This window comes from Pholis gunnellus (genome assembly GCF_910591455.1).
Source record: "Pholis gunnellus genome assembly, chromosome: 15".
NCBI lineage: Eukaryota > Metazoa > Chordata > Actinopteri > Perciformes > Pholidae > Pholis > Pholis gunnellus.
The window spans coordinates 6,171,388-6,198,817 of NC_136542.1; the positions used below are offsets into that span (position 1 = coordinate 6,171,388).

A 27,430-nucleotide genomic window follows, 5' to 3' on the forward strand; every position below is an offset into this window, starting at 1 on the left:
ATGCAAAGAATTGCCTCATTTAACAAAGAATCTTGTAGAAGACCAACGTCAGCCATTAACTGATCACATCACACTTTGAATTTATTTGAATAGGGCGTCTCTCTGGTGGATCTGAAGTAAAAAGCAGAGAATACCGTGTTTGTGTTGTAGAGCAGCAGGCCAGATGAATGGAGCACAGTGGCAGGTGGACACAATAATCCAACTATTTTACCAGACAAATAGCTGTTCAGAGCAGTAAGAACCTGTCTCAGATTTGTTATCCACAACCAAAGCTTTACAGCAATGTTGGGACTTGATGTTAATTCCCCCACTACTGTGGAGTCGCCTCGGTTCACGTAGTGGCGTTACGTTGAGGCAGTAGTTCTCAAGTTTGGGATCTTTCCTCTCTTATCTGGGATCCAACCACATATATTTTTAAACCATTAATGAGTTGGGGCTTTTTGCCAGCGCTGGATTTTCTCATGGTTTCTACTTTCAAAACATCTTTTAGCATGCTTCTCTTTTTTTCAGGCCAGGAAGAGGGACGTGCTCTGAATTCGTCTTGCATTGTAGTCCCCAGGAGACGAAGACAATGTGAGCCAGTGGTAGAAAGTGGATCTTAACTGTTGCTTTCCCGGTCCAGCGCTATCCCAACACACCCAGCGCCTTCCATCAGGGATGCATGTACCTGTCCATGCATCACTGATGGTTTACACCAGATACACGGTTACAGCAGAGAGATTGGAGACAGAACTGTGGTGTCTAACTATATGCCGGGGCGCAGGCGTGGTTGCATTCTTGTCGCTGGAGGCTCCCGACAAGAAAAACAACTTGTTTTTAAGTTGTGTCTTTTGAGTGAAAAAAGTTTCTAGAAGAAAGTTGAGCAGAGAGGAAGGAGTAGGGCTCTGCCAGGTGAGAAGAAGTAAGCTTTAAACATAATCCATAATGTGAGCCAGCTGTTGGGACTGTTTGTCTCAATGCTGCCTTTGTTTTGAGGCTATATATTAAGCTAATAAAAAACAGTTTTCCACCGTTTAATAACGCAAACCCCTCAGCTTTGTTTATTGCTTCTGACGGTGAGAAACATGGCCGAGTAAATTGAAAAAAGCAGCGGAGGGTTGAGACGGGGAAAGGCGAGAGAAACTGATTTTGGCAGGAAGAGAGATAGAGTGCAAATGTGAATTCCTCGGGTAGAGGAGGAGCAGGAGGAGCAGGAGGAGGGGAATGGGCAGGAGGATCCGCGGTGCCTCCTCAGCCAAACTCACAGCTGCCTCGCAAAATAATGTTTCTCAGTTAAATCTCAGCGCAAAGACGTCACTGCTGAGGATTAATTCCAGAGCACAATGCTGTTTTTATTGCCAAAAGGAGTCGGCTTGCTGGGGTTTTTCCCTCTTCTCCTCCTCTTGTGTGTGTGTGTGTGTGTGTGTGTGTGTGTGGTGTGTGTGGTGTGTGTGAGAGATTTGATTATGCTCTCACAGTGTTTCTAGGTCTGTGTGTCAGAGAGAGAATAGCCTCTCTGTGTACGAGAAGAATCCTCCAAACACACATGTGCGTTTGCTCCCCCTCAACACAGTCCGGCCTGGTTTGAATTAACCACAAACAGGTCAGCGAATAACACATACAGTCAATGAGGAAATACGAGTCCTCCACCATATGGGTACAGGAAAAGCACCTGTGATCTCTGTATGGACCTACATGTTTTAACCCCTCGAGATCACAAACGTGCTTAAAACAGACCAAACCTTTAGGAAAATGTTTTTTATTCAATAACAAATAACGATACAAACACATTTCTGCCTGTAATTAAACTGACAGACGCATGTTGCAGCGCTACGTCGTCCGTCTCCGGCTCATTCGGTCCCGAGTCGTCATGTCATGGAGACGAGTCAATCGGCAGTCTGGGTGCCAAAGTTGGATCTTTTGTTCACTGATTGGTGAAGATCTAACTAGAAGCTTCTCTGCCTTGTTATTTCATTATCTGACCTAATGTGTATTAAACATCACATGTTTTTGATAGCTTTGATATTCATGGAGTAACTGATGGCTGTGGGTCTTCACACAACACACTCACAGAGTGTGAGAATAGTAGTAGAGCTCTGTGGTAATACTGCTCCAGGTTACCCCCCCCCCCCCCCCCCCCCCCTCTATGGTACCACTGTACCCTGTGGCTGTCACACACAGCCCCCATCAGTCTGACGGCTGAAGAAGTCATTTTCCATGCAGCTCCACCATACAGCGTCATGCTTTGGCCCCTTTAACAAGGATTTGGGGGAAGGAGCAGCAAATCCCCAAACACTCCCCAGATATGGTGTTATGTATTTGTTTTACGTCCAGCCGTTTGCTCCATGCAGTCGCAGCAAGAGTGTGTACTGACAAATGGAACGCTCTGCCAGAGAGACTTCTGCCTTCACTTTCCTGATCTCTGTTTCTCTTTTTTCCCCCACACTGGAGGGAGGCCTGAGTAATGAAGAGCAGCCGATCTGTTTTGGCGTGCACATCCCCGTCTCTCCCTCCTCCCTCTCTGCCCTCCCCATACTAATTTGACCCACAAATTCTGTCCGAGTGTGACAAACGAGAGCATTGTTGAACTCGGGCCAAACAACTTCCTCCGTGTCTCCTGTTTCTGCTCATGATTCTGTCTCCCTGTCTGTGTCCTCCCGCCCTGTAGTTCACTCTACACAGCTCTCCCTCTTTCCACCGTTTGATTCTCTAACCCAAATTCCTAGCGGGAAGTAAAAGACAAGGATGTCTCCAGCGACATTTCTTTTCCTGTGACTAAACCAAAGCGTTTAACTTTTGCTCCGAGCCCAGCTGTTTGTCTAACCCAGTTGGAAAGCGTGGGACGGGAACCGAGCGACCCTCCCCTTCTACTGCAGCTGTCCAGTTGATAGCTTTGTTTTTTGGATATCATGTTTGGGAGAAAGTTGCGTCTTCCTTTTGCACTTACTCTTTCACTCTGAGGTCCTCCCCGTGAGAGCAGTGGTGGAGGGGAAATGAACATCGGCCCTCTTGGTTGCATCAAACCTGGCGAAAGCAACGAGAAGCTCAAGTTTTTTAAATGTGGCAAAGTGTTTTCCCTGTGCTTGTCTGGCCTTTTGCCATCACCCCTGACGACATGTTACACACATTTACTCTCTCTCGCACACACACGCACACGACACATAAATACTCCAGCGTTTAGTGTAGAGCCGGCCACATAAACCCAGACCAGCAATTGGCTTTTTCCACAGCCAGTGATTACAGGACTTGTCTCATTACAGAGCCATTACACCATTACGTCTTCACTCTTTTTCATGCTGTCTTTCTCTTTCACCATTGCCGCTCTTTTTCAACATTTCTTACCCACTCCGCTGCCTTTCTCTCCTTTTTATTTCTGTGTTACCAGGCCACCAACCAGGCTGCCACTTTGGGGGGGGGGGGGGAGTGTTTCAAAACACCGTTTTTATCACGGTGCAGCTCTCTGGCATGAGACCCCAGCTGGTTCCTTGTTCCTCCTCAGAGAGGTCTGGTCCAACCTAGTTACATGTACATGCCACTTCAACTTTCCTCTTGAGATCTGATTTTACAAGATAACGGCATCTGTCTGTATGTCACCACTTCATTTGAATGTGGCTGTCATGTATATCATGTGGCAGTAAACACTTAGCTGCTCTCTTTCCATCTCCTGACACTGCATTGCTTGAAATTTGAATCCTTGTGGACTGTATTAGAATGTAAATGAGATGTACAGCATACATACTGTATAGCAGCAGCAGCCTGTGACATGCCATGAAGTAACATCTCTTCTCTTTGAAAGCAGTTTTTCTACTTGATTATATGCAAAAGCTCATGTTTGAGTGATAACTTGCCCCTCATACATACACAGCAGTATATGTCATGCATGTTAGCCAAAGCCAACCTTTTATACGTTCTCCTAGATCTGCTTAGATCCCTTCTAACCCTAAAGCCTTTTCTATTCTTCCTTCCTTTCTCTCCGTTTTGACAGGAGGAGTTTGAGCTGCATTTCCTGTACAAGAATGAAATCTATATTCTGCTTTTCCTCTTTCATTGTTAGATTGTTTGTACTTTTTATTTTTTTCCTCGGAGAGGGAAGCAAACTCTGAAGCTTTTGTCCTTGTTGTGGATGCTGTTTCCTCTAAATGGCTTAACCGTGCAGACACACACACACACACACAGACACGTGCAGCGGCGTGCTGATGACAACCGCCTTCCTGTTAATGTAGGTGTTCAGTCTGTCCCCTGTGTGTTCTGAGGCGACCAACCAAGCCTGCACGCTTACTATGGCTCTGGCCCAGTCTCTTTATCTCCAGGCTGTTTTTCTCCTGCTTCATTTCATCCTGGAGTACATTTCCATTCCCACAATGCAATCTGCCTCCTACCTCAACTGCTTTGTTCGTCCAAAAATACCTCAAAATGCTGCAGGGAAACTGTGAAAGTAGGTTGTGGCAGACGGCCTTCATGTCCATTTAAGCAGTCAGAGCACAATTTACAAACTTGTGATTTATATCGGTGTGACAGAGACGATGTTTTAATGTCGCCCGTCATGATCGTCTAGACAAACCCAAGAGGTTAAAATAGGGTTATGCTTCCTATTGTGGTTTTGTTCTGCGGCTCTTATAAGTATTTTGCCGTTTTGAAAACAAAAGAGATGGTGTACAGAGAGTCAGGTTCAGAGACGGAGCACACAGTGGAAGTGAAGTTCCTGGTCTTTGTGCTCAGCCTGGAGGGACCCTCAGCCTTGTCGTAGCCCCCACAGAGTGACTTTAAGAGGGTCAGTTTTAACAAGAGCTGTATTGATTCTCTGTCTTTGAGGGAGGACAGGTTGTCTGAGTCTGTTTTTGAATAGTCGGATGAGCACAAGGCCGGGGCGGCGCTGCTTTTTGTCTTCATGCTTAAGCCTCCATTCAGGGGGCAGCTCCAGGTGGTCTGGACTCCAGAGGGCTTGTCACATCACTGCTTATTGGGGAAAAGTTACGTAAACGCACGGTTTCAATGTTCTTCTTAACAGGAAAACTCAAATTTTCAGCTTTTCTCTGTCCAGGTTTATGTACAGTGTAGTGATTACGTTTTGGTCACAGCAAAGTCCCTGGGGAAATAAATGTAACGGCAGTTAGTTAGTTATTATGTCGGTTGACAGAAAACGAATCATTTTTCATTGGTTTTTATCACTTCAGTCACACTTTCAGCAAAAAAGCATCTTTGTTTCATAGTCCTGAAATGTGAGGACGTTGTGTTTTTCTTCAAGTATGATAGTAAATGTGTTATCTTTGGGCCTTTAAACTGATAAAGTAAGCATGCTGAACAAGTCAGGTTGGGCTCTGAGAAATTATTATGGGGATTTTCCGCTATTTTAACAATTAATCGATAAAACCAGAAAATATTCTTCAGATTCATCCGTAATGAAAATAGTTAGTTTCAGTCCCAGTTGGGCTAAAAGTTTTAATTCCCAGGTTTATAATGGGTTCCATACGTTGTGTTAGATGTCTGTACCACGGTGCCTGGTGGGTGATTTATAAGGTCACTGAGTGAGACAGCCGCTGTGGCAGCACTTTCACTAGTTACACGCGGCGGTTGTCTGCACGCGGTTGGCTAGGCTACAGAGCAATACGTTAAAATGAAAAATGTGTGTGTTGGGCTGCAGCTAACAGCTATTTTCTGTATTCATTAATCTGTATAGGTCTTTTTTTGGTAAATAGTTTAAAGACTAAACTGTCAGGAAGCGGTGACAAATGTTCCCAGCGCCGTAGCTGCATCTTCACATGTGTTGTTTGTTCTGCCCAACAGTCCAAAAGACAAAGATACTCAATTTACAATGGAGAGAATGGTATTGGTATAGTTTTATGAATTAATTACCCGCTATCCTTTTCAGCACTTGTGAAGGAATAAGGGAAATGTGAAATGATGTCGGTAATCTGAATGCAATAAAAGCAGATTAGCCTTATTGTTCTTTTTGTTGTCTGTAAATGATCTCGAGATGAAAGGATGAGACAATATTTCAATTAGACGATTGACAGAAAAATGTATAAGCAACGATCACAGTTTATTTTTTCTTCCTCTTATATGAAAATAGATTGAATACATTTTGTTTTTGGACTGTTGCTGGATAGAACAAAACATTTGAAGACTCTGGGAAATTGTTATGGATTGTTAATTAGGCTAAACACCCGATCGATTAATCGGAAAATAATCTGCAGAGTGATTAATAATTAAAATACTAGTTGGTAGCCCTTGGATTGACAAACTGGTGTTTCAACTTCATATTCTTAGGCTTTTGAAAGCAAAGTGGCCGAAATATTCTGACTAAATTCTAGTGACTTAAACCTGATTCCAAGGCTCTGTGCCAGACTTGGGTGTTTTTTGCTTCATCAGTTGTGCTGAGATAAGACGCTGGTCTCTGTGTGAGCTTCACTCCACAGAGTCGGTGTTTAATATTTTCCTTTACTCAGAGAAATCTCAAGGCTGATGAATATCAACACACACACAGATTCACACACTCCTAGGAACAAACAGATGACCATTGAATCCTTTTCAGATTGCTTTTACAAGGCCAAGAGCTTTCAACCGCATCACGCCTAAAACCTATTCCCACCGTTGTGTAAGCCTGAGTATACACAGGCTTAGCTCCAGGTTCTCCCTTCTCCTGACAGCGGGCGGTCGTCTCACACACACACACACACACACACACACACACACACACACACACACACACACACACACACACAGGAGGTTTGTTGAAATGATTCCTGTGTTTGATCCGTGGTGGTCGTGGTGGCTTTGAGAGCATTCCTCCCGTCTCCTCTGTGTACTTACCCACCAGTATCCAGGGGAGTGGACCCCTCACTGATCCCCAAGGTGTGTTATGGTTCTCAGGTCTGATCCAGATCAAGTTGCTGCCCCCCCCCCGCCCCCCCCCCGAAAGGCACGTGTTGCCTTTGGACTCATGTCCCCGGGAACTCTTCTGATGTTGTTCATCAGTATTGAACAACGGATCATCAGAATCAGAACCGTTTATTTGCCAAAGTACGTAGCGCATACAAGGAATTTGACATGGTGGACGGTGCATAACATTAAACAATCAACACAGTGCAAAATACAAGACATGATTCGCTCTACGTCTAACCAGTAACACGTGCGGGTATGTCTGTAACGGTTCCTTTAATAACCCGATTACTGAAAATGATGATATAAGGCCACTAGAATGTAATAACCTGCCCTCTGTAGCGCACTGTGCATATCTACATTTAGGTGGAAACTGGAATGTTGATCAATGTGCATTGTCCCTGGTAAATACATAATCATGAATTATTATTAAAGCAAACTATCTGCAACAAGTTTTCATTTGAAAAAAGATTAATGGTAAACCAGAATGTAAGAAGGCACCTAAATGCACTACATTGGTTTAGTTTTGACAGATATTATTATTGCATTTCTTTCTAAAATGAACACCACTTAGTTAATGTATCTTTTGTATATTTAATATCGCTCCTTACGTATTTTATGTCTGATTGCTCCATTGATTGATGTAATAATCAATCAATGGCTGCAGCTCTACGTACATTAGGCACTGATGACCTATAATAAATGAGAAACACACTCGTCATTCACAATGTGTCAGGTGCAGCAAGGTGTTTAATTAAGTATCCGTTCTTATCACAGGACACTTGACTGACTCCCATATGAAGATAAGTATCCGCTAACTTATGCCTGTGTGATGATACCATGGAAAAACAGGTTTGTTAGGGGAACAGGGAACTTAATATGCTGGCTGGCTTTTTGTCAGCTCTGAAAGTGAATTAGGTCCATATTTCCCCCCCGGCACCAGAGTAAGTGGTTTCTAGACGTGGCACACTGTGTGACGCTGGTGCCAAATACAGAGCTGAAACGATTAGTCAACAGCACCCCCAAAGTGCAGCCTCCCAAATGATCCTAAAGTCGAATCAACATCTTTCTGGAACAGTTTCAACACAAACTGAACATTACAACGGTCGTTTAGGTAGACATTTACTGCAGGAGTACCAAGTAGTACCTAATAAACTGACAAACTGAGTGCATATTCCAGTAGATGTATATCTTGATCTTGTATTTATATCTGGGTACAGGACTGTTATACTTGCTGTCTGATATTGGGATGATGGAGTTTGCTATTGGGTATCTTTCTTACATTATCCAGCATGTGCTTCATACTAGTTCAAGTTTTCACAAACAAAACAAGTGGCTGTGATCTGCCCTCGTGCTAATAATCTCCAGACTCAGCAACACAGACGGAGAGAAGGAAAACAAAAGGCCTCAGTGGATTGTTTTCAGTCAGACTCTCCCTGATCCCACGTCTCACCACCGTGCTTTTAGCCAACGTTTATTTTCCCGACCCGGTCACTTCTCAGAGTCTTTTCAGCCTCGCATTTGATTCTGTCACATACGCATTCTGCTGAGTTGTTTACCCGGAGTATTAACTGACCTCCCTGCTCCTTACCCAAACACCTCAGCAGGAAGCTACATTACCTTCCCACCACTGGCCCGGTGCCACAGCATTGTTATCGTGAAACCTCGGTGTAAATCTACACTAAGATCAAGGTCATCGGCTTACACTGTTTGCACCCCATCAGCCCACGAGAGCACCTACGTTTCCAGTCAAACATGCCTTCAGACGTGTTTGCAGGCATTTCCAATCTTATTAACATTAACATGTTGATTAGAAGTCCTGAATCAGCACCCTTATTAATTATCTAGACAACTTTCTACTCCGCCCAGTTATTTATAGCCGTCTCTTAGTCAGTCTTTCTCTGTGTATTTGTGATTTACGGTGTGCGTTAATGTTCCTCAGGTGTTCCAAGACCTGGGTGTGTCGGTGCTGTCCGGAGCCTCAGAGGGCTACAATGTGTGCCTGTTTGCTTACGGACAAACGGGATCTGGAAAGACGTACACCATGATGGGGACACCGGTGAGGAGCACACTGAAATCACCGCATGGCATTGTTATACATACCCACCAGGCACCGCAACTGTTACACAAAGTATGAACCCAGATCAGGCTGCACTGACAATAAGCAAACATTCATTGTTTTCTTCTGTCTGATGTCAGGAATCCATTGGCCTGACCCCTCGGATCTGTCAGGTACGTCAGTGGATTGAACAGTTCAATGTGATGATTGAGGTGCTTGAGTGTCCGTCGTTGTGGCGTGAAGTCATTTGGATTTCTCCTTTCCTTGCAGGGTCTCTTTAGGTCTGAAGACACTTTTCCTGATGAGCACAACTCCAGCAGAGTGGAGATCAGGTATTGCGTTACAAACGCCTGACTGTGTGCGACTGTCTCTCTCCGTTTCTTTTTTTTAATCACCGCAATTTTAATTGGTTTTCTGGTGTTGACATTCAAATTACACGGGTACTTACGGAGCAATTATGCTGCAAAGCTGCAGGCAAAACAATGCAAATCACAAACCGTGTATCCTTGTCGGTGTCGGAGGCATCCTCTGCTTCTTGAAGGCAATGTTAATTTGACAAAGCAGATATTATGCTTTATGTAATTACAGTAGAGTAGACTGTGTGTCTGGGTCGTTTGGTTGACCCGGTTCACATAAAGCCAGGGTGTATTGTGTTATGTCCCCCCCCCCCCTCCTTTGTCTCTCTAGGTAAACCTAAAAGCTTGTTTCTGACATGATAGATAATAAACTTAGAAAACAACTCACATGAAGCGTAATGGGACAGGACATATGCATATATTGACGTTGAATGATCACCGTTGACGTCGCATCAGGTGTGTGTCCTGATAGCAGTGTGTTGTCTCGTCCCTTCTGCAGCTTCCTGGAGATCTACAATGAGCGCGTGCGAGACCTGCTGAGAGGAGGAGAGCAGAAGAAGAGAGCCTCCCTGAGAGTTAGAGAACACCCTGAGAAAGGACCCTACGTACAAGGTTAGTGTTCAGTTTCCTTCCACCGTCTTTGGAAAGTGGTAGACATTAAACATGTACTTTATTACTGTACATCCCAGAGCTGAACTCAGTTTACATTCGAGAGGCGTCCTTTCTTTGCTATTTCAGCAAGAATAGGATACAGAAGATGCTGATTCTCAACTCTTGCCCCCAAAAAGAAGTTTTTTTATTTTTTTTCTTAACTTTACTTCTTCACTATATACACACACAGCAGGCATACTCCTAGACATAATAAACCTGTGCAGAAAAGGTAGAGAGTTAAGAGTATGTACAAAGACCTTTTTAAATACATTATAATTCCAATTCGATGTTCAAACATGACCCCACATTTCCAGGTGTAATTGCACAAAATGATGAGCTGAAAAATCACTAGATCATTTCCTCTTTTTGTCTCGCTGATTAAATAATGAACTAGAGGTCTCGAGGCTTCACATTCTCATTACCCTGCTGGGATCATTTCACTGAGATTAAAATGAGATAAAATATGTCCACTGTAGGTCTGTGTCTTGGACATGCTGTGGGACCTGCATAATTACAGTTTATGGTCTTAATAATGCTTAAAGTTGTCAAGTGTCCCATGAGCATTTTCAAAATGTATACAAACACTCAGCAATGGATCATGTAGTCAGAGAATCTGTCTGAAACTATTTGCAATAAGAGAGTGAAGATGAGAGTGGAAAGCAAAGGTTGAATCTTCTTTGCTCTACTCTCAGACACATCATTTGGTCAAGTTATGGACTTGGATGTGTGACATGGTCCGCAGTATTCTAAGTAATGCTCATGTCTTGTGAGTTTAGTTTAGTCACTGTGGTGTGTGGTCAGCGAGGGAATTTAGTTCTCTTGATAGAGATTTTGATCCGGTGCAGACTTGTCGGTCTTGGACTCTGACTTTCTCTCTCTCTTTCTCTTCCCCCCCCCTCAGTCTCCTCATCCTCCCCCCTCTCTTTCCCTCGCTCCCTCTCATCCGCCCCGTCACTGTGTGTAAAGCCCCACATCCACTCATTGTCAGTATCTGGAGAAATCCCAGTAGACCAGAGGAAGTGAGGTCATTTCCTCGTAGTTCCAAGGAGAACACTTCACCTCCCACAAAGAGCGCATTAAAGGCGTCCAGCTTTTACTTCTTGTCCATCAAACAGTGTTTCACTCTCACGCTTATTCTTTTGGAATAATATAAATATTTAAGGTAAATGTTCTTATTAGATCAAGGAATAAATAACACATGTTATAGCACCAATGCGCCTCTGTGGTAATCTGTGTGTGCATGTGTTTAACAGCCTCTTAAAATGTGTGATTCACATTGTTGCAGTTTTTTTTATTGTTTTATTTAAAACAATTGTTCAAGCAGGAGCAAACGTTGATGACACACATTTCCTGTTTGTGTCTTTTTCCCATTTCTATTTTTTTATTTTTTTATTCTTCTGCCTAAATGTCTTTTCCATGTTTCCTGAGGAGTTATCCGTCTCTAGTCATTGTCAGTTTTATGTTGTTTTTTTCTCAGATTTATCTCTACACCATGTTTAGAAAAAGTGTCAGATGGTCAATAATGTTTTATTTATTTTACTAATTCCACCAGTGTAACCTTATTCCTCTGGCAGCCATACAAAAGCATACAAATCCTTTTAAAATCTTAACAAAGATGTTGAGGTTGATATAAAACGTAACCATTCTTAGTTCATTCTCATTTCTTTCCCCTCTCATCAGACCTCTCCCAGCACGTGGTCTCAGACTGCAAGCAGGCCATGGACCTTTTGGAGGAAGGCATTGCCAACCGAATCACCGCAGCAACTCACAACCACGATGCCAGCAGCAGATCCCACGCCATCTTCACCATCCAGTACACACAGGTCATCATCTCTCTCAGCCCTCCAATCAGCGTACATACAGCTGCACTTACTCGCCGATTCCCGTCTGATTACTCTTGTCTTTTCTCCCAAAGGCAATCCTAGAAAATAACCTTCCTTCAGAAACTGTCAGCAAGATTAACCTGGTGGACTTGGCTGGGAGGTGAAACTGTTATTTCCTTCTGTTGTGTGTGTTCTTTTGAGTCAAAGTCATTGACTAAACTGCCCCCTAGTGGGCTTTGGCTACTGCCCTGAGATTAAAAAAATGTTAGACTCCACACTTTTTTTTTATTGGATAATCTGCGCTTTTAATCATTGCGACTGACATGTTGTTGTTTTTTATGACAGTGAGCGAGCGGACCCCCACTACTGCAGGGATAGACTGACAGAGGGCTCCAACATCAACAAGTCGCTCGTCACTTTGGGCATCGTCATATCTGCTCTTGGTAAACGGAGACAGTAGGATTTAAATCTTGCACGGACCTCCACAAATTCCTGTTTACCATTTCCTTGATCCTCGCAGTGTTCCCTTCTCTTCTGTAACGCTCTTCATAGACCCCTCAAACATTGTACTTCTTCTTCCCAATGCCTCCACAGCCCAGAACTCCCAGATGTCCAGCAGCTGTCAGAGTATCAACAGCATGGCCTCTGAGGGGGATGGCAGCACGGTGGGAAGCCACAGCAGCTCCCTGTCTGGAGGAGGAGGAGGAGGAGGAGGAGGAGGAGGAGGAGGTGGAGGAGGTGGGAGGAGGCACTGCTTCATCCCCTACAGAGACTCAGTCCTAACCTGGCTGCTGAAAGACAGCCTGGGCGGCAACTCTAAGACCATCATGATCGCAAGTAAGTGGAATAGATGTCAGTATTGTGAAAAGGACCATGGAAGGGATTTTGCACGTTTTGGTTCATTAACTATACATTGCATGTGTTTTATATGTATAAGATTTAACTGAAAGTTTAAAGTTGAATGGTTTGCAATCTTAAGCTGTTTTTATATCAATATCAAACCCTAAAGGCGCAAACATGGTAAAAGGAATAATTGATCGTGAAAAACGAAAATGACTTTATTTTTAATGCCGACCAACTCTTAATTCTCTTTTTAGTGTTTTAGCAACTCACTAACATTGAAGATTTGCATGAAACTTATTGTAGCTGCTGCAGTGTCAAAACAAAATAATGTAACGGTGATGAAGATGAATGTCTTCAGGGTCCTTTTCTATGTTTCTGTATGTCATCTAATAGCTGGCAGGGAGGTTGGAAATGAAATCTAAAAATTGATGGTTATGCTTTGGAAAATAGTTTGCAGTAATGTGACCACCCTGGTAAAACCACTGGAATGGTCCTTTCAGTCTCTCATGAAAGTCGTGAGTGCTAATTTCTGTGTTTGTGTGTCTTTACTTGTGTGTGTTTTCTGTGTTGCAGCGGTCTCGCCCTCCGCTAACAGTTACAACGAGACCCTCAGCACCCTGCGCTACGCCGCCCATGCCAAAAATATTGTCAACAAGCCTCGGGTTAATGAGGTCAGTGGCTGTTTGGAGTCCCATGCCAAGACTTTAACGTTTTGATCTAAATGTTTTTAGCAGGTTGGTGTGAGCTTTGATTTGTGTGCAGGATGCCAGTGTTCGGCTGATCCGGGAACTGAGAGAGGAGATTGACAGGCTGAAGAGCATGCTGCTCAGCTTTGAAATGGTATGGGAGCCTTTCATCATTAGAGTATAGTGTTAACTCTCTCTGGGGTACTCCCTACGGTGTCCCCCCTCCCCCCCAAAAAAAGCCCTCTTAGTGCTATAAGGCTTTGAATAATAGAGATCCCCACATTACAAGTTTTTGTAGCAAAGGCTTAATACAGTGCTTTGTGTCTTTGTGACATTTTTAATCCCCTGGATGGTAAAGATTGAAAGATGGCATTGTAGCGCATGTGACATTTTTCTTTTGCACAGTATTTTCCCTGATCATTTTTCACCCTCTCGATTGACAGCAGCGTAATCTCAGCCCCTCCCTGAGCGATGAGAGGGATGGAAATCTTTCTGACATCGTGCTACAGAACGAACTAAAGGTAACACAGGGTGGACACACACACACACACACGCACGCACACATTGTTACATCTGCCTCACAGAGCCAGTGGTCCTTGACACATCACGGATCATCCGTTTGACATTATAAAGAAATACAGGGCACCATTATTCAGCAGGCTGAGGAACTTGCGCCCAGCATAAAGTCTCTGCAATGACTACTCTCTGTCAGGCGACAAGGTTTTTAGAAAAGATAGAAATAAGTCATGCAGATTTATTTGTAAATGTGCATGATCTAGACTTAAAAGATCAGTTCACACAAGTTACATTAAACGATTACCCCTTACTGTATCTAAATAGCTGTTTCCTTCTAATTGTCGACTTCTTCTGACTTGACGAGGATCTTTCTTATTAGAAAATAAATCTTCTCAGTGAGGTCTGTGGATTATCCTGAGTAACTAGGACATTGTTTCTTTAAAAAAAAACACACACACTCACAAAATCCTATTTTCAAATGTAATTTTTCAATGGATTGAGCTCCATAAACAAGATTCCATTCACCTCTGTTGTACTGGGATGGCAGCAGATCTCTCAGCAGTGGATATCACAAAACCTGTGTGTAGAAATAACTACATATCTGTGACAAGTTGTCACGCTGTATTTTTTTTCTTTACTCTTTGAAACTTGTTGGGAAATGTAAGGGAAACATTTGGGTTTAGACTGTACAACCATACCTTGTAACACAGTTACATTGTGTAAGTAATGTTCTTGTTTTTAAGTAGTAGTAGGAAGTGGTAGTCATCATCCGTGTCCCCTCCTCAGGTGGAGCAGCTGACGAAGGACTGGTCGGAGAGCTGGAGAGACAAGAAGGAGCTGCTGGAGCAGTACAGTGTGGACATCAACCGAGACCGGGCCGGATTCCTCATCAACTCCCTCCAACCGCACCTGGTCACGCTCGATGGAGACGTTCTCAGCACCGGGGTCGTCTTCTATCACCTCAGGGTATGACGACAACATAGAAGTGTCCATGAAGAGGAATGCTTTGTTGTATTTTGGTATTATTTAATTGTCCATCTTCATGAAGTCTATTCTTTATGAATTTTGTGCGGTGCTTTTTTTTAGTGTAAATATTGGAATACACATTTGTTAAGTATTGAGATTCCTATAATAAGTGTAGCACTCAATATTAAGATAGTGTTGTGCATGTTTGTTGTATTGGATGGTGTTAAGTTTGTGCTTTCCCTCTGTCTCGTTCTTTGTACATTTATTTTCATCCCCAGCGACACATCACTCATTTGAACAACATGACGCAAACTCCCACAAACTGATATTCTTTGCATTTGCTCTACTTTTCTCCAACTCTCGAGTTACTGATTTGTCAGCTGTCTTGACTAAACCAATTTCTTTTTTTTCTACTAGATTCTTCCTCCTCCTCCTCCTCCTCCCACTATTTCTCTTTGTTCTGCTAGAAAAACTCTTGAGAAAAGGTGCGTTTCTACCGTCTCTTCTCTTCTCTCTTCCTTCCAACTGTCCTGTCGATCTCCCATCTCTGCGTGTATGTGTCTTCCGCAATGCATGACGCTCGGTTGGATAAGAGGCTCTTAGTTCTGAGGCTAGGACTCGGGGGAGCTTAAGCTGTCCTGATTCTGACAATGACAAGCATACCCTTAGGCCTGACAATTACACTGTTTCCTGCATGTGAAGAGCCGAGGCCACCTGGGAACGCATGTGGTCCTGACACCATATAAGAAAGCCTTTAATCCCGTTAGATAAGACTTCAAAGTAAACAAATGATTTTTTTCTGTCAGCTAAGTGGGAGATTAGAAGTGAAAGGACAATAGCTCCCTTAAGATCATTGTGTGAAATTATTGTCATTATATCCACTATTGCTTGTGTTTTGAGCACAACCAGCTAATATCCAGAATGCATAAAATATGTTTTTGTTTATGTAGATTAGAAATATATAGCTGCCATGTTTACACAATGCCTTTTTCTAACAGGAAGGAGTTACCCACATAGGACCTCAGGAACAGTTTGAAAAACCACAAATAGGTATTGTTTATTCATTGGTCTCCATGTTTCCTCATCCAGTTGCAAATATTCCTTTAAATACTGCATACGACTATTTGTACATTACAAGAGTGGAAATTCTTACAATAAATTACGATAAAGCGTCTTAAAACCATGCATTATCCCAGAGTAGATATGCAGCAAACTGCCAGCTTTAGACAAAACACACGCAGAATACATGCGAGAATGCATAATAAAACCTTTAACTGTACATCATCAAACAGACTGTTCACTTTGAATGAAATGCTGCACTGAGTGCTGAATATATTTAGAAGTACAGTAGCTGCACTGAGCTTTCTAACTCGGTATGTGTGATTTGTGTTTCTTCTGCATTCTGTTCCTAGTTCTGCAGGGCAGTGCCAGCTGTGAGATTGAAAACCACGGAGGTGTGGTAACGCTCAGACCGCTGCCGGGCTGCGTCTGCCTGCTAAACGACCGAGAAGTCACCAAGCCCTGCAGACTGGCACAAGGTCTGCTCCTGTCCTCAGCTAAACAGATTGCTCACACTGCATTTTGTAGTCAAAGCGAACAGCAACAAAAAGAAAAGTTGTTGCATGTTTTAAATGTGTGATCTGAGTGTTGTGGATATGCAGGCACGCAACTTGAATATAGCTTTGGTTTGACTGTTAACACTTTCATGCCTTTAAAAGCTTAGTTCGGGTACAATACTTGGAAAGAGAAAGTAATGATCCGTAATATTTCAATTATGATTGATTTGCGACACCAGTTGTTTATTACTTGTTATTGTAGTATTAAGACACTGAGAACATCTAAATTAATTTCCTCTTTTCAAAATGACACCTTAACGGTCACTGCACGGTAATGGCGGTCTCTGCTGCTGACATTGCAAATTACCACTTAGAGAGTTAAATGAGTGTAAATGAATTTATTGCGTGTAGTAGAATAAATGCCAGAAAACAAAGTATCAAAATCTTGTACTGCAAGCAATTTGAGTTGTAAAGACTAGTAAATAGAATAGCATCATATCACAATATCATCTTTTTAGCATTGCTGATGTTGCAGAATAGACATCATGCATAAAATCAGACCTGGGCAGCACTTGACACAATTATATACACACGAACAGATAAGATTTAATTATTGACAATTATATATGCACATACACTTACAGGTTCTTCCTAAGGGTAAACGTATAGACACACACTCATACCCACCCTGCCCCACACTGCACCGCATACACCCACAACACACTGCTGCAGGATGAGGACAGCTTGTGATGAAGGAGACGTCTCTCTTGTCTCCAGGGACGGTGATCACCTTGGGAGGAGTGCACAAGTTCCGCTTCAACCACCCAGCCGAGGCAGCCGTCCTCCGGGAACGCAGACGGGTGGGTGCCGCTCGGCTGAAAATGAAAACGAGGCCGTTGGTTGTGATGGCAGCGGGGATAATATTGATGATGAGCAGATAAATGAGATGCTGTAATTGACACGCTGTGAAGCTAGTGATACACGATATTGTGTCAGATCATTTTCTACAATATATTTGTTCTGAGCATAGTTGCGATTGTTTATTGCTGGTAAATACTAAAGTTGGTCTTCTCTTAAATGTTCTCAGGCCAGTGATGGTGACATGACCTGCACCTACAACCACAGGTAAACTTGATATCGTTGGATGGATTCATCGCCCAGCCCTATATATTCATCCCTCTGTGCACAGAGAGCTCATTCTGCCAACATGCAGCATACATATTTGATCATTGCGTACATGCGTTGTGTCATATTCATGCAGCAGAAATAGGCCAATGCTTCATGTGTCTTTCGGTTCAGTTGTTGGAGATGGCATGTGTTTCCAGTAGCCCCCACCCTCCTGAACAATCCCAGTTAGCTGTTTACAGGACAGACTCAGCCGTTGCTTGGTTACTGCTGAGACGCTGAACTGAACACTAACAACAGTTTGCTTTACTCCAAACCTACTACCACCTCACTGCTAAATTCTAGACATGAACTTGTACCTAGGTGAGGTAAAATGTGTTCTTTTTACTGTGTGGTTTGCTCACTTTGTATTTTACCCTGTATCTATGGGTCTGTTTCATAGTGTCGAAGATGTGAAGCTCATCCAAGGCCAGCTGGGTGCCTGTCTCTCCCCCAGCGAGGAGCCCTCTGCGAGGCAGCGTACGGAGGAGCAGCAGCGCTTCGTGGAGAGTTTGCAACAGGAGAGTCAGGCGGAACAAAGGAGGGCTGAGAGAGAGCTGGAGAGGGAGCAGGCTCACCTCCGACAGCAGCACAGTGAGAGTAAGTCGTCTTTCCACCTACACAAAAAAAGTCATTGCTCAACTGTCAACTTTCAAAATCCAAGCCAAAGTTCTAGATAGCTTCATAGAATATTGAATAAGCACCTCAGAATTAGTTGAAATATTGATAAATGTGTATTTGTAAGATATCCACACCTAATGATTCCCTTCTTTAATCTTAACCCAACAGTCCAGCAGTGGATCATGCAGGAGAAACATCGCCTAACAGCCGCAGAGCTGAGAATCACCCGAGAGTCTGGAGTTCAGACCGATCTCATCCCCTCAACCCTCCTGGAGCGAGAGGCAAGCCACGCGTGTGAGGATCCTGAAGGTGAGACAGTGGATCAACCATCCCAGGTGATACGGGCCAGGAAGAAGGCGGTGCAGGAGGAGCTACTAAAGCATCACGCCCTTTGCCGCTCCGAGAGCCGCATCCGTCGGAAAAAGTTGCACTACCAACTGGAGAGCATCGCCCGCAAGCAGTATCTGTTGGAGGCTAAGAGGGAATTGCAGCGGCTGGAGAGGGCTCTGCCTCCGGGACCAGACAGCCCGGAGTCTCCTGATCTGGGCTCCCCCACGAAGCTCAGAGGAAGACCATTTGTTTCTCGTAGACACTCGTTCTCGGCAGATCTTCTGTCCCGGCTCTACCCACAGAACACCCCTATCTTCAGGTAAGCACATAGAGTCATTAAACCTGTAGTAGAGTTAATGGAGCAGGAATCAAACTTCAGGGGCTAGTCCGATATCAATACCAAAATGTTTCAGCTGTTTGGTTGCACCTCCTATATATACAGATCTTAAAGTAGTCTTTTTCTTTCTCTCTCTACGGCAGACACTTCCTCAAGAAAAACAGATCCACAGAACAGACGTCAAATTCCTGCACAACCTCTGAGTCCATTGGCAGCAGGAAGTGGGTTTCAGATGAGTGTCTTCCTCGGGAAAGAACCCAGAGTTGTTCCGGTTCGCTCTTCTCAGGACAAAGTCAAGCCAGCCAGAGAAGAGTAAACTCCTCTGAAAACCTCAGACCAACCGCCAAAGAGGAGCCCCAAGCTCAGCCCTTCCGGGAACGACCAGAAAGAAAACCTCTGCTGCCCAACCGAGAACTGTCTTTTAAGAACCGATCGGATCAGAACTCGGTTACTCTGAAGTCACCACTTGGAACTGCTTTGCAGCCAGTCTATAAAGAAAATGTACAAGGACCCACAACTTGCAAAACCAGTCCTCAGATTGTCCCTGGCATGAATGAGATAAATCAACCCCCTGCAGTTGACAATGAACTAGAAACCATGAAGAAGACTTTCCCTTGTTCTGTTGGGCCCAGGTTTAAATCGGCTCTGTCCAAAGTGTTCAGGAAACCACCGTCAAGTGTGACTGGAGGACGAAACCCCAAACCTCTGGGGAGGATAGCAGGCAAATTTCACTGGAGACAAAGAAGAGACCGGAGCCTTAAAGATACCAAGATGAGCCGAAGCAAATGTGGTGTCAAAGCAGCGGTGTCATGTGAGGAGCTTGACCAAAGGACCGTGTTTGAGGACGTTAAACAGAAGCGCTGGCATAGTACCGAGGCTCTGATGAGCAAGACCAGCCGATGGGTCGAGAGACAGCAGGGATTGATGGGATGGGAGGAAGAGCAAGAGGACAGAGATGAAGTAACATCAGACGGTGAGAGCCTTTTCTCTCTCGACTCGCTGTCCTCTGCTTATGTGACGGCCCTCGCAGAGCAGCTGAGGCGCGAGGAAGCAGCTCAGAGTGAAGCAGAGAGCGAAGACAGTCAGATGTCTAACGATTCCTTGGCTGCGGAGAGCAGTGGGAAGTACTCGGCAGTGGAGAAACGTAGCCAAACAGTGGCGCCAGCTTACTCATTGGTGACAGAATGCTCCCATTCATCCATGCGGCACAATAGAACAGCAGAGGACAGTTTAGACTGGGACAGCAGTCGGAAACCTCAGGTAATCCCAGCAGAGGCGCACCGGAGCCAGCAAGGTTCCCCAAAATCGAGACACGGCGGTGCCACTACGAAGCCTCTTTCCCACAAGTCATTAGTAGCAGATTCCAGAGGCAGAGACACTGTACACGAATTGATTGAGGACTTTGGGAACATGCGGACCACTTCGACCGTAAGCCCACGCTCCCTGAGCAGCTGCAGTGTGCGGGAGCCAGACAACATGCTGGCACTCACCGATGCCTGGTCCTCCACTGACGCAGCAGACAGTCCCAGGATTCACAGGGATGCTCTGCCTTTCCAAAGAAAAATGATGTTGTGCGGTGTAGAGAGCAGCAGCAGCAGCAGCAGCAGCAGTCCCAGTCCAAACAGTATGAACCTCTCAGACTGTCAGAGTGGACCTAGCTCAACCTCCACCAGCACTGAGGGTGTAAATGTAACTGTGCAGGAACAGGGTCGTGACATTTTAACGGGCACATCAGAGACATTCGATTCTCAGATTCTAACAACACCAGAGGAAGCCCTGAAGCAAGTAGGATGTTGTGTGGAGCAAGCGGAAAGTACAGGGACCGCAGTTATGGATGCTCCAGACTGCAGCATCAAAAGTCCAGCACTCTTACTGACCGTAGAACCTCAAGCCGCTTGTGTGTCACCCACTGAGATCCACTACACTAAACAACAAGCATCACAAGTGCTTCAGGTGTTAGCAGATGTACCTGACATGGTGACCGTTGACACTACAATGTCCTCTGACACTGAAATATGGACGTCAGGTTGTCAATCAGCAATGCATCTCTCTAACACTAGCCACGGTCAAGTATTAAAAAAGATGTCTGACCCTGTAAGTGTCCTGCAACCGTCCACTGAAGATGAAGTACTATGCGGTCTAGATGCTGCAACAGAAAAGTTTACAAATATTAACCAATATGAGCTTGGGACCGCCGAACATTTATCTTCTACGCGGGACAAAATGTTGGATGAGGCCGAGACCAAAGGAGCTCTGACTGAGCAGCACATTGCACTACAGCGGGAGCTTGTTAAATCATCTTGTAAACATTCCAGGAAGAGGAACAAAGACCAGCAGGAGGCTTTCATGGGCAGCTTGAAAATTCCAAAAAGGAGCAGCGGCAGTGAGTTGGTAACTTTCTGCTCCGCACTAGTTGACAATCGGGAAGACATTTGGCCTGATGACAATAATAACAGCAGTGACTCAAACGGGGAACAATCAGCCGTGGAAGATAACAGCTCCGGATTTGATTCTGTTTGTGTTGATGGCAGCATTAGACTAGACACAGTCGCTTCAGAGGCGTCGCCAGTTTCTGATCCCACGAGAAGGAAACTTGGACAGATCTTTGAGCACTCTGAATGCGATGACAATGTTCCTCGGGGTGGATCCTCTGCAGGAGAGAGGAAAGTAGCTGAAAAGGGAGGCGTAACAATACAGGAAGTAGCTGCAGAAACAAAAGGGTGGGAATCACAATTTGATAAACACAGAAAACATGAAGAAAGTAGACAACACATATGCAAGTCAAATGCTATTTGCAGCGCCATTGACCTGAGAATCTCCGAAGTGGTCAAAGAGCACATGAGGCTCTCACTGATTGTCAGCGAGGATGACAGGAAGAGCAGGAGTCAAAGCATGTATGCATTGTCGTCCTCTGCGTGTCATTTTGGCTGTAAGAGTGATGAAAATGAATGGAAAGAAAAACAGCGGAGCGATAAAACGAGTGATCAGGGGGAAAAAGGAGCAATCCTTGAAGGACACCTTGCACTTGAAAGGACGAAGGCTGAAAACACAGTGGACAACAGTGAACACATGGCATCAGAGCTGCCAGCTGAATTAAGCACCAGCCAGGAGAGCAACATGCTTGAATCTACTGAAGTAACACAGAAGATTGACCATGTGCATAGCTTCTCAGATGTGACATCAAACGAGCCAGTAATCCATCATTGTGCTTTCCAAATGTCCTCTGCCAAAAACGACATCGTCCAATCAAATGTGACGCTCAGCAGCCAGAGAGAGTCTGAGCGCTCCACAGGCAAACCGAGTCTGCAACCGGTCAGCTTGTCCTCAACTAGTGGCTCCACCGCTGATTCTGAAGGAAACACTGTGGAGAAAGATGCTTTGTGTCAAGAAATCAATGATTCAGGGAAACAAAAAGTAACATCCCATCTTAATCCTGTCGTCAACGATACATGCTTGAATGAAGTGGACACACAGAGCTCTGAACGTCACCTAATACCCCGGGAAACACCTTCCACCATGGGTGACGCAAAAGAAACCTGTGGCTGTAGTCACGAAAGGGATGTCTGTATGGAAGCCACATCAACACTTCAATCCAAACCGCACGGACGTCACAGCAGCCAGAACACACCCGCTGATGAGAGCGCTTCTAAGAAAGGGTTCGCTGTTTCTCCTGGCCGGGATGGAAACGGTGAAACGGACAACGCGAGAGGAGGTAAACCTTGTGTCACAGCACAGGGTGAGTTCAGTTGTTCACAGACTCATTCAAATACCTTTAATCAGTCTTGTGTCATCAATATGAGTCCCAACAACAAATGCCAACATGTTTCAAGTTCAGTGTGCAAATTTGTTCAGGATACTCAAATTGACAGCCAAAAAGCTTGTATTGTGGAAAATGACAAAGAGACTCCAAAGATCTTCGCAGAGTCGAAACATGAAGCAAGTATTTCCGGTTCTATGCAGCAGCAACGCTCATTACATCAGGGGAATGCCGTCAAACATACAGAATGCTATGTATCTGTGATGTCAAAAGAGGTTCAGCTTAACACACCTGGCGACGGACAGAACCGATCTGCTCTTACGTCTAAAAAGGCCAAGTCAAAGAGGTTGAGAAAGACTAAGATCCAGACTCATCCCACGTCTTACACTGAGTCCTCTCCTCAGTCGTCGGATGAGGATGAGGAGGATGACAAAACCACCAGAGTGCATCACAGCCGGCTCTCGTCTAAATGGGTAAAGCTTGACGAACAAGAAGTCCGACAGGTTAGAAGTAAAGATGCAGATACGTCTCCTACAGTGTCAGGGACCAGATCTAAGATGAAGTCTTGCTCTGCTGGAGCTCAGGGTAGAAGTGAAGTTAACGCTGGTAGAGATTACACCCAAAAAAGACTCTCTTTACAAGTTGTGTCACAAAGGACAAATCACAAGGACGAATCACAACAGGACTCCCTGATGCATTTTGCCTCCAGCGACATCAACCCTTTCGTTCACCAGTGGCAAGGCGATGACTCAAACCACCACTGTTATAAGAACCCAGCGTTCGGAAGTGCTGCTGACCTATCCTGTAAGTCTCCCCTTTTGAACAGCGCTGAGAAACGCATAACGAGATGCTGCAGTGTTGACAATGGTTTGAACGAGCAGAACTCGCCTTTCTATTCCCATCTGAGCACTTACGCCACCAACAAGGGGCTCTCCAGCACGCTGAGCAGTGTGGAGGATTATAAGGAACAAGGGAGCAAATCATCTCAGCTCACGCCCTGTCAACAAGCATCTGCTGGTGTTCACAGTCATTTAGCAAATCTGACAGTGACCGGCAGCTCTTCAAGTAACGATGGGCACAGCTCCAGTCAGATGGATGAAATGATGCTTGTGTACTCGCCTGAGCAAGAGTCCCAGGGAACTAAAGTTCCTGCCCAAAGGAGGAGGACATGCGAGTATGGCACTCAAACCGAGCATGGCCTTCAGACGGTAGATATCGGCAACAGCAGTAGTGCTCCAAAGAGGAGAGAGCGGCACAAAAGGAGTAACACCGATGTACCTGCAACACAGAAAACCAAAGTGGGAATCAAAGAATCTCAAGCATGGGCGAGTATGGAAAGCATGTCGGTGCACATCTCAAAGCTGATTGACAGCACCGCCGACCTGCTGGGAGACGTCCAGGGAATGAGAACAGGCGAAGCCCTCAAGTCCAGTCCGAGGAGGAGGAGTGTCAACATGTCAAATGTCAGCGTCTGTTACAGTGAGTCTAATGACTCTCTGACACGGAGAGACTGCTCAACTCAAACAGCCGTCAATGTCGGGATCCAGATGGAGAGGTCTTCAACACCAGCCGCGAAGGAAGTCGCTGCTCATCAAACACCCAGCGAGAGGTCCAAATCTCACGAGGTCAATGTGATCGTCAAAGTGATCGGACCTGTCGCTGTGTCCCAAGACAAGAATGTGCACCGTGTGGTGAAGAGTGCAGATGACCGGAGCTTTAACACCTCTGCTGCAGCACAAAGGCCCGCCTCTCAATCGGAGAATAAAACGCCTCCTTTGAAGACGGCGGGCGAATGTCGAAGGCGCGTAAGATCCGCTTCTTCTAGAGGCTCGAAGCAAAGCCCGTCCGAGGCACTGTGTCACAAAAGTGTTACAATATCTGAAGTCTCTCGCAGGTCGTCGAAAAACAGCCATGAAGAAAATCACAGTCCCTCTTTAAGGAATGACCCAACACTTTCTTTAAAGAAACACGCCACATACACAGACCGTGCGTCGTCTCCCATTCGTACTGTGGGAACAAGTTTACATATGAAGCAGCGAGGGAACCAATCAACACGAAATAAACACCGTAACTCTGAGAAGGACAACCTGACTGTGTCGTCTGGCACGCAGTCGGCTTGCACGACTGTTTCAGAGGAGGAGCAAATGCCGAGACACAGTTCTGAAGTTTCCTCTTGTGCATCAGAATCTGTATCCCTTGAGAAGGTGAGCGAAATGAGTCGCTCAAGCCCTAAAGGTTCTATAAGCGCCAGTGCGTCACTGGACAGATATGCAGACACTGACAGGAGAAATGTTACCGACTCCAAATGGCAGAGTTCCTCTCAGCAGTGGACGACTTCAACAAATGGTTTAACGATGCAGAACCACATCTCTCCTATATTAAGACCAGCTGCTGTGCACAAACAGCAGGCTAAAGCTACACATGCAAAGACACTAACCCACTCGAGACCTGCAGTAGATGCTGTCGATTCTTGCGTCGATTCATACAATCTGTCCCCGGTCAGCAACAGGATTGTTCAACTCCAAGAGGACGACGCGGTGTCACTGGCGCCCAGCGAGTGCAACACCGATGTCCTCGTGAACATGGAACCCGTCACCAGCGTGTCCCCGCCTCAACGCCACCAAGTAGCCCCAGAGGACCTGCCCATGCACAACAAGTTCACCAACTGGTCGGGCATCAACCTTCAGCAGTCCAAACACTCCAACAAGCCGGGCACATTTCCCACCAAAGACGACGGCGGGAGCAGAAGCCGTGCCGAGTGGGGCGAGATGGACTCCAGCGTGGAGTCCACGGCGCAGAGCGACAGAAGGGCCAGAGAGATAGAGAGGCTGCGACTGGAGAGAGAGCAGGTGATGGCAACGGTCAGCCTCAACATGAACCCGACACCTCTGACTGTGGAGCTGACGGAGGCCAAGCTACACTACGGCCTCGGAGAGACGGATACCCTGCTAAAGATGCTGTCCCCGAGAACCGGAGATGAGCTGGAGCCACCGACCTCTGCGTCCACAAAACAGCAGCTGTATGATAGGTGAGGACACAAATGACCCAACACACACATCATATTTTGATATGATGCAATTGTCTTTCTGATTAGGGCTTGGTTTAGTTTTATTAACGTCAATACTGGTGCTAGTACAATGAGAAAGATAAATAAACAAACCCTTTTTTTCATCTCTCAAAATAGGCTTAAAACCTGACAATGTGACCTCAGCTGAACTACCTAAATGATTGGCTTTATTTGTGTTTTTATATGTATTGTTTCTTTGAATCTCTCCTCTCAGACACCGCAGGAGTATTGAGGGTTTGAGGCAGGAGAGGGAGGAACGTCTCCAGACTTACCGGAGAGCCCGGAGTCTGAGTCCCAGCAAACATCCTCGCTCGTCTCCTCAAGAGGCTGTTTCCTCCTCCAGGGTGTCTGCCGCCATGTGCAGTCGGCGTAAAGAGTACCAACAACAGCTCCGCCAAGAGGTGATAGATAGCACCAGGTAAGACCCCTATCAGCCCTACATTTTAAATATTAATGTCTTCAGGCTTACTGTTGGAGTTCTCACTAAATAATCGAAATGACAGAATACCGGACCCCCCACGGGGAGAGGGCCACTGTCCCTCTGACATTGAGCAGCTGTTGCGAGACTACGGCCGAGCCCGAGAGGAGGCCAGGACAGAGATCGCAAAGGCACGAGAGCGACTGCGAGAAAGGACGGAGCAGGAGAAAAAGAGGCTTCAGCAGCAGGTCCTGTCTCAGGAAGTCACGGTCAGTTGTTGTACCGCAAGATAAAAGCTGTTTCTCAATATGTTGATTATTTCTTAATAAATCTCATTCATTGTTTCATCAATCACAGAATATAATATGTAAATATCTTGTGTTTTCCTCTCATTAAATAAGAACACCTCATTTGCTAATACTTTGAATATATTACAAGATAGGAGAAGTGAACTGTGAGGGACTCTCTGGGTTTTATTTATGACACCACTGTGTCATTTCACTGGTATCTCCCTTCCCCCTGCTCAGGATGACCTGAGACATCGGACAAGAATCAGTAACAGCACCTTATGCACAGGATCCAGCCTGAGTCTGTCCTCTGGACCAACATCAGGGTACAACAGCGGAAACACGCTACAGCACGGCAACAGACCACTTCTGACTGGACAGGTCAATAGATTTGAATAGCTGAAATGAAAATCCAGCAATGTGTATATATACATATTTTGGATTATTTCATCTTCATGTATTTGTTGTGATGTTTCTTTTGAAGCAACTCAGCGGGTATTTGTGTCGTTGTCTCCCTTCAGATCCCAGGGTTCCAGGAGGACGGGCTGAAGCTCAGGACACGTCCTCCTATATGTGGTCCTCAAAGTGTGAAGTCACAGAGAGCCTGGCTGTCTGCCCATGGTGAGGACTGGACTGTGGTTCATAAAACAGTCTTCAATAGTATGCTCAATCTTTAGAATAAGAACAACCCCTTCAAATACAAAGAATTTCATTAAAATATCAGTTTCAGTGACATCAAACAGTGTGAAACAGTCCTCGACAGAGGGCTTTTCTTTCATCTGTCCAAATCTGTTCAAAAGTTTAAAGTATGTTTCCAAAATAGTTTTTTCCCAATGTCTGGCACTTAACCCCCCCCCTCTACATTCTCTGTGTTGAAATTCCATGTTAACATCTATGTGTTTCGCTAGATGTCCGCCTTGAGCCTCCTGTCGCCATGTTTGAGCCTCTGATGACTTCATCTCCATCAGCTAGTGCACGTCAACGCACCGCCTCCTTTGGCTCCTCCTCTTCCATATCCACAACCTATCAGGACATCACATCTGGTCTCCTCGGTCGAGCTCTGGCTGAGGTAACTCAGACCTGAGTCTATAGAGCTCATATACAGAGAACCTGAATAATGTATTTCAGTAAAAAC

General features: G+C 45.1%; 1 protein-coding gene across 1 annotated transcript in view; it reads left to right on the top strand.

Annotated features, from left to right (window-relative positions):
* The window catches only part of stard9 (StAR-related lipid transfer (START) domain containing 9), a gene marked incomplete at its 5' end in the record, with an annotated part of 34,054 nt that overhangs the window by 2,361 nt on the left and 4,263 nt on the right, over positions 1–27,430 (top strand). Inside the window, 24 exons of the mRNA XM_079174667.1 lie at positions 8,801–8,917; positions 9,058–9,090; positions 9,188–9,249; positions 9,773–9,885; positions 11,605–11,747; positions 11,840–11,907; positions 12,093–12,190; positions 12,342–12,584; positions 13,164–13,261; positions 13,353–13,430; positions 13,720–13,797; positions 14,579–14,758; positions 15,757–15,808; positions 16,171–16,296; positions 17,092–17,174; positions 17,402–17,439; positions 17,882–18,078; positions 18,268–18,748; positions 18,910–25,551; positions 25,805–26,008; positions 26,094–26,277; positions 26,536–26,676; positions 26,817–26,916; positions 27,204–27,364. Coding sequence (XP_079030793.1) covers positions 8,801–8,917; positions 9,058–9,090; positions 9,188–9,249; positions 9,773–9,885; positions 11,605–11,747; positions 11,840–11,907; positions 12,093–12,190; positions 12,342–12,584; positions 13,164–13,261; positions 13,353–13,430; positions 13,720–13,797; positions 14,579–14,758; positions 15,757–15,808; positions 16,171–16,296; positions 17,092–17,174; positions 17,402–17,439; positions 17,882–18,078; positions 18,268–18,748; positions 18,910–25,551; positions 25,805–26,008; positions 26,094–26,277; positions 26,536–26,676; positions 26,817–26,916; positions 27,204–27,364 — 9,720 coding nt within the window. The remainder of the gene's footprint in view (positions 1–8,800; positions 8,918–9,057; positions 9,091–9,187; positions 9,250–9,772; positions 9,886–11,604; positions 11,748–11,839; positions 11,908–12,092; positions 12,191–12,341; positions 12,585–13,163; positions 13,262–13,352; positions 13,431–13,719; positions 13,798–14,578; positions 14,759–15,756; positions 15,809–16,170; positions 16,297–17,091; positions 17,175–17,401; positions 17,440–17,881; positions 18,079–18,267; positions 18,749–18,909; positions 25,552–25,804; positions 26,009–26,093; positions 26,278–26,535; positions 26,677–26,816; positions 26,917–27,203; positions 27,365–27,430) is intronic.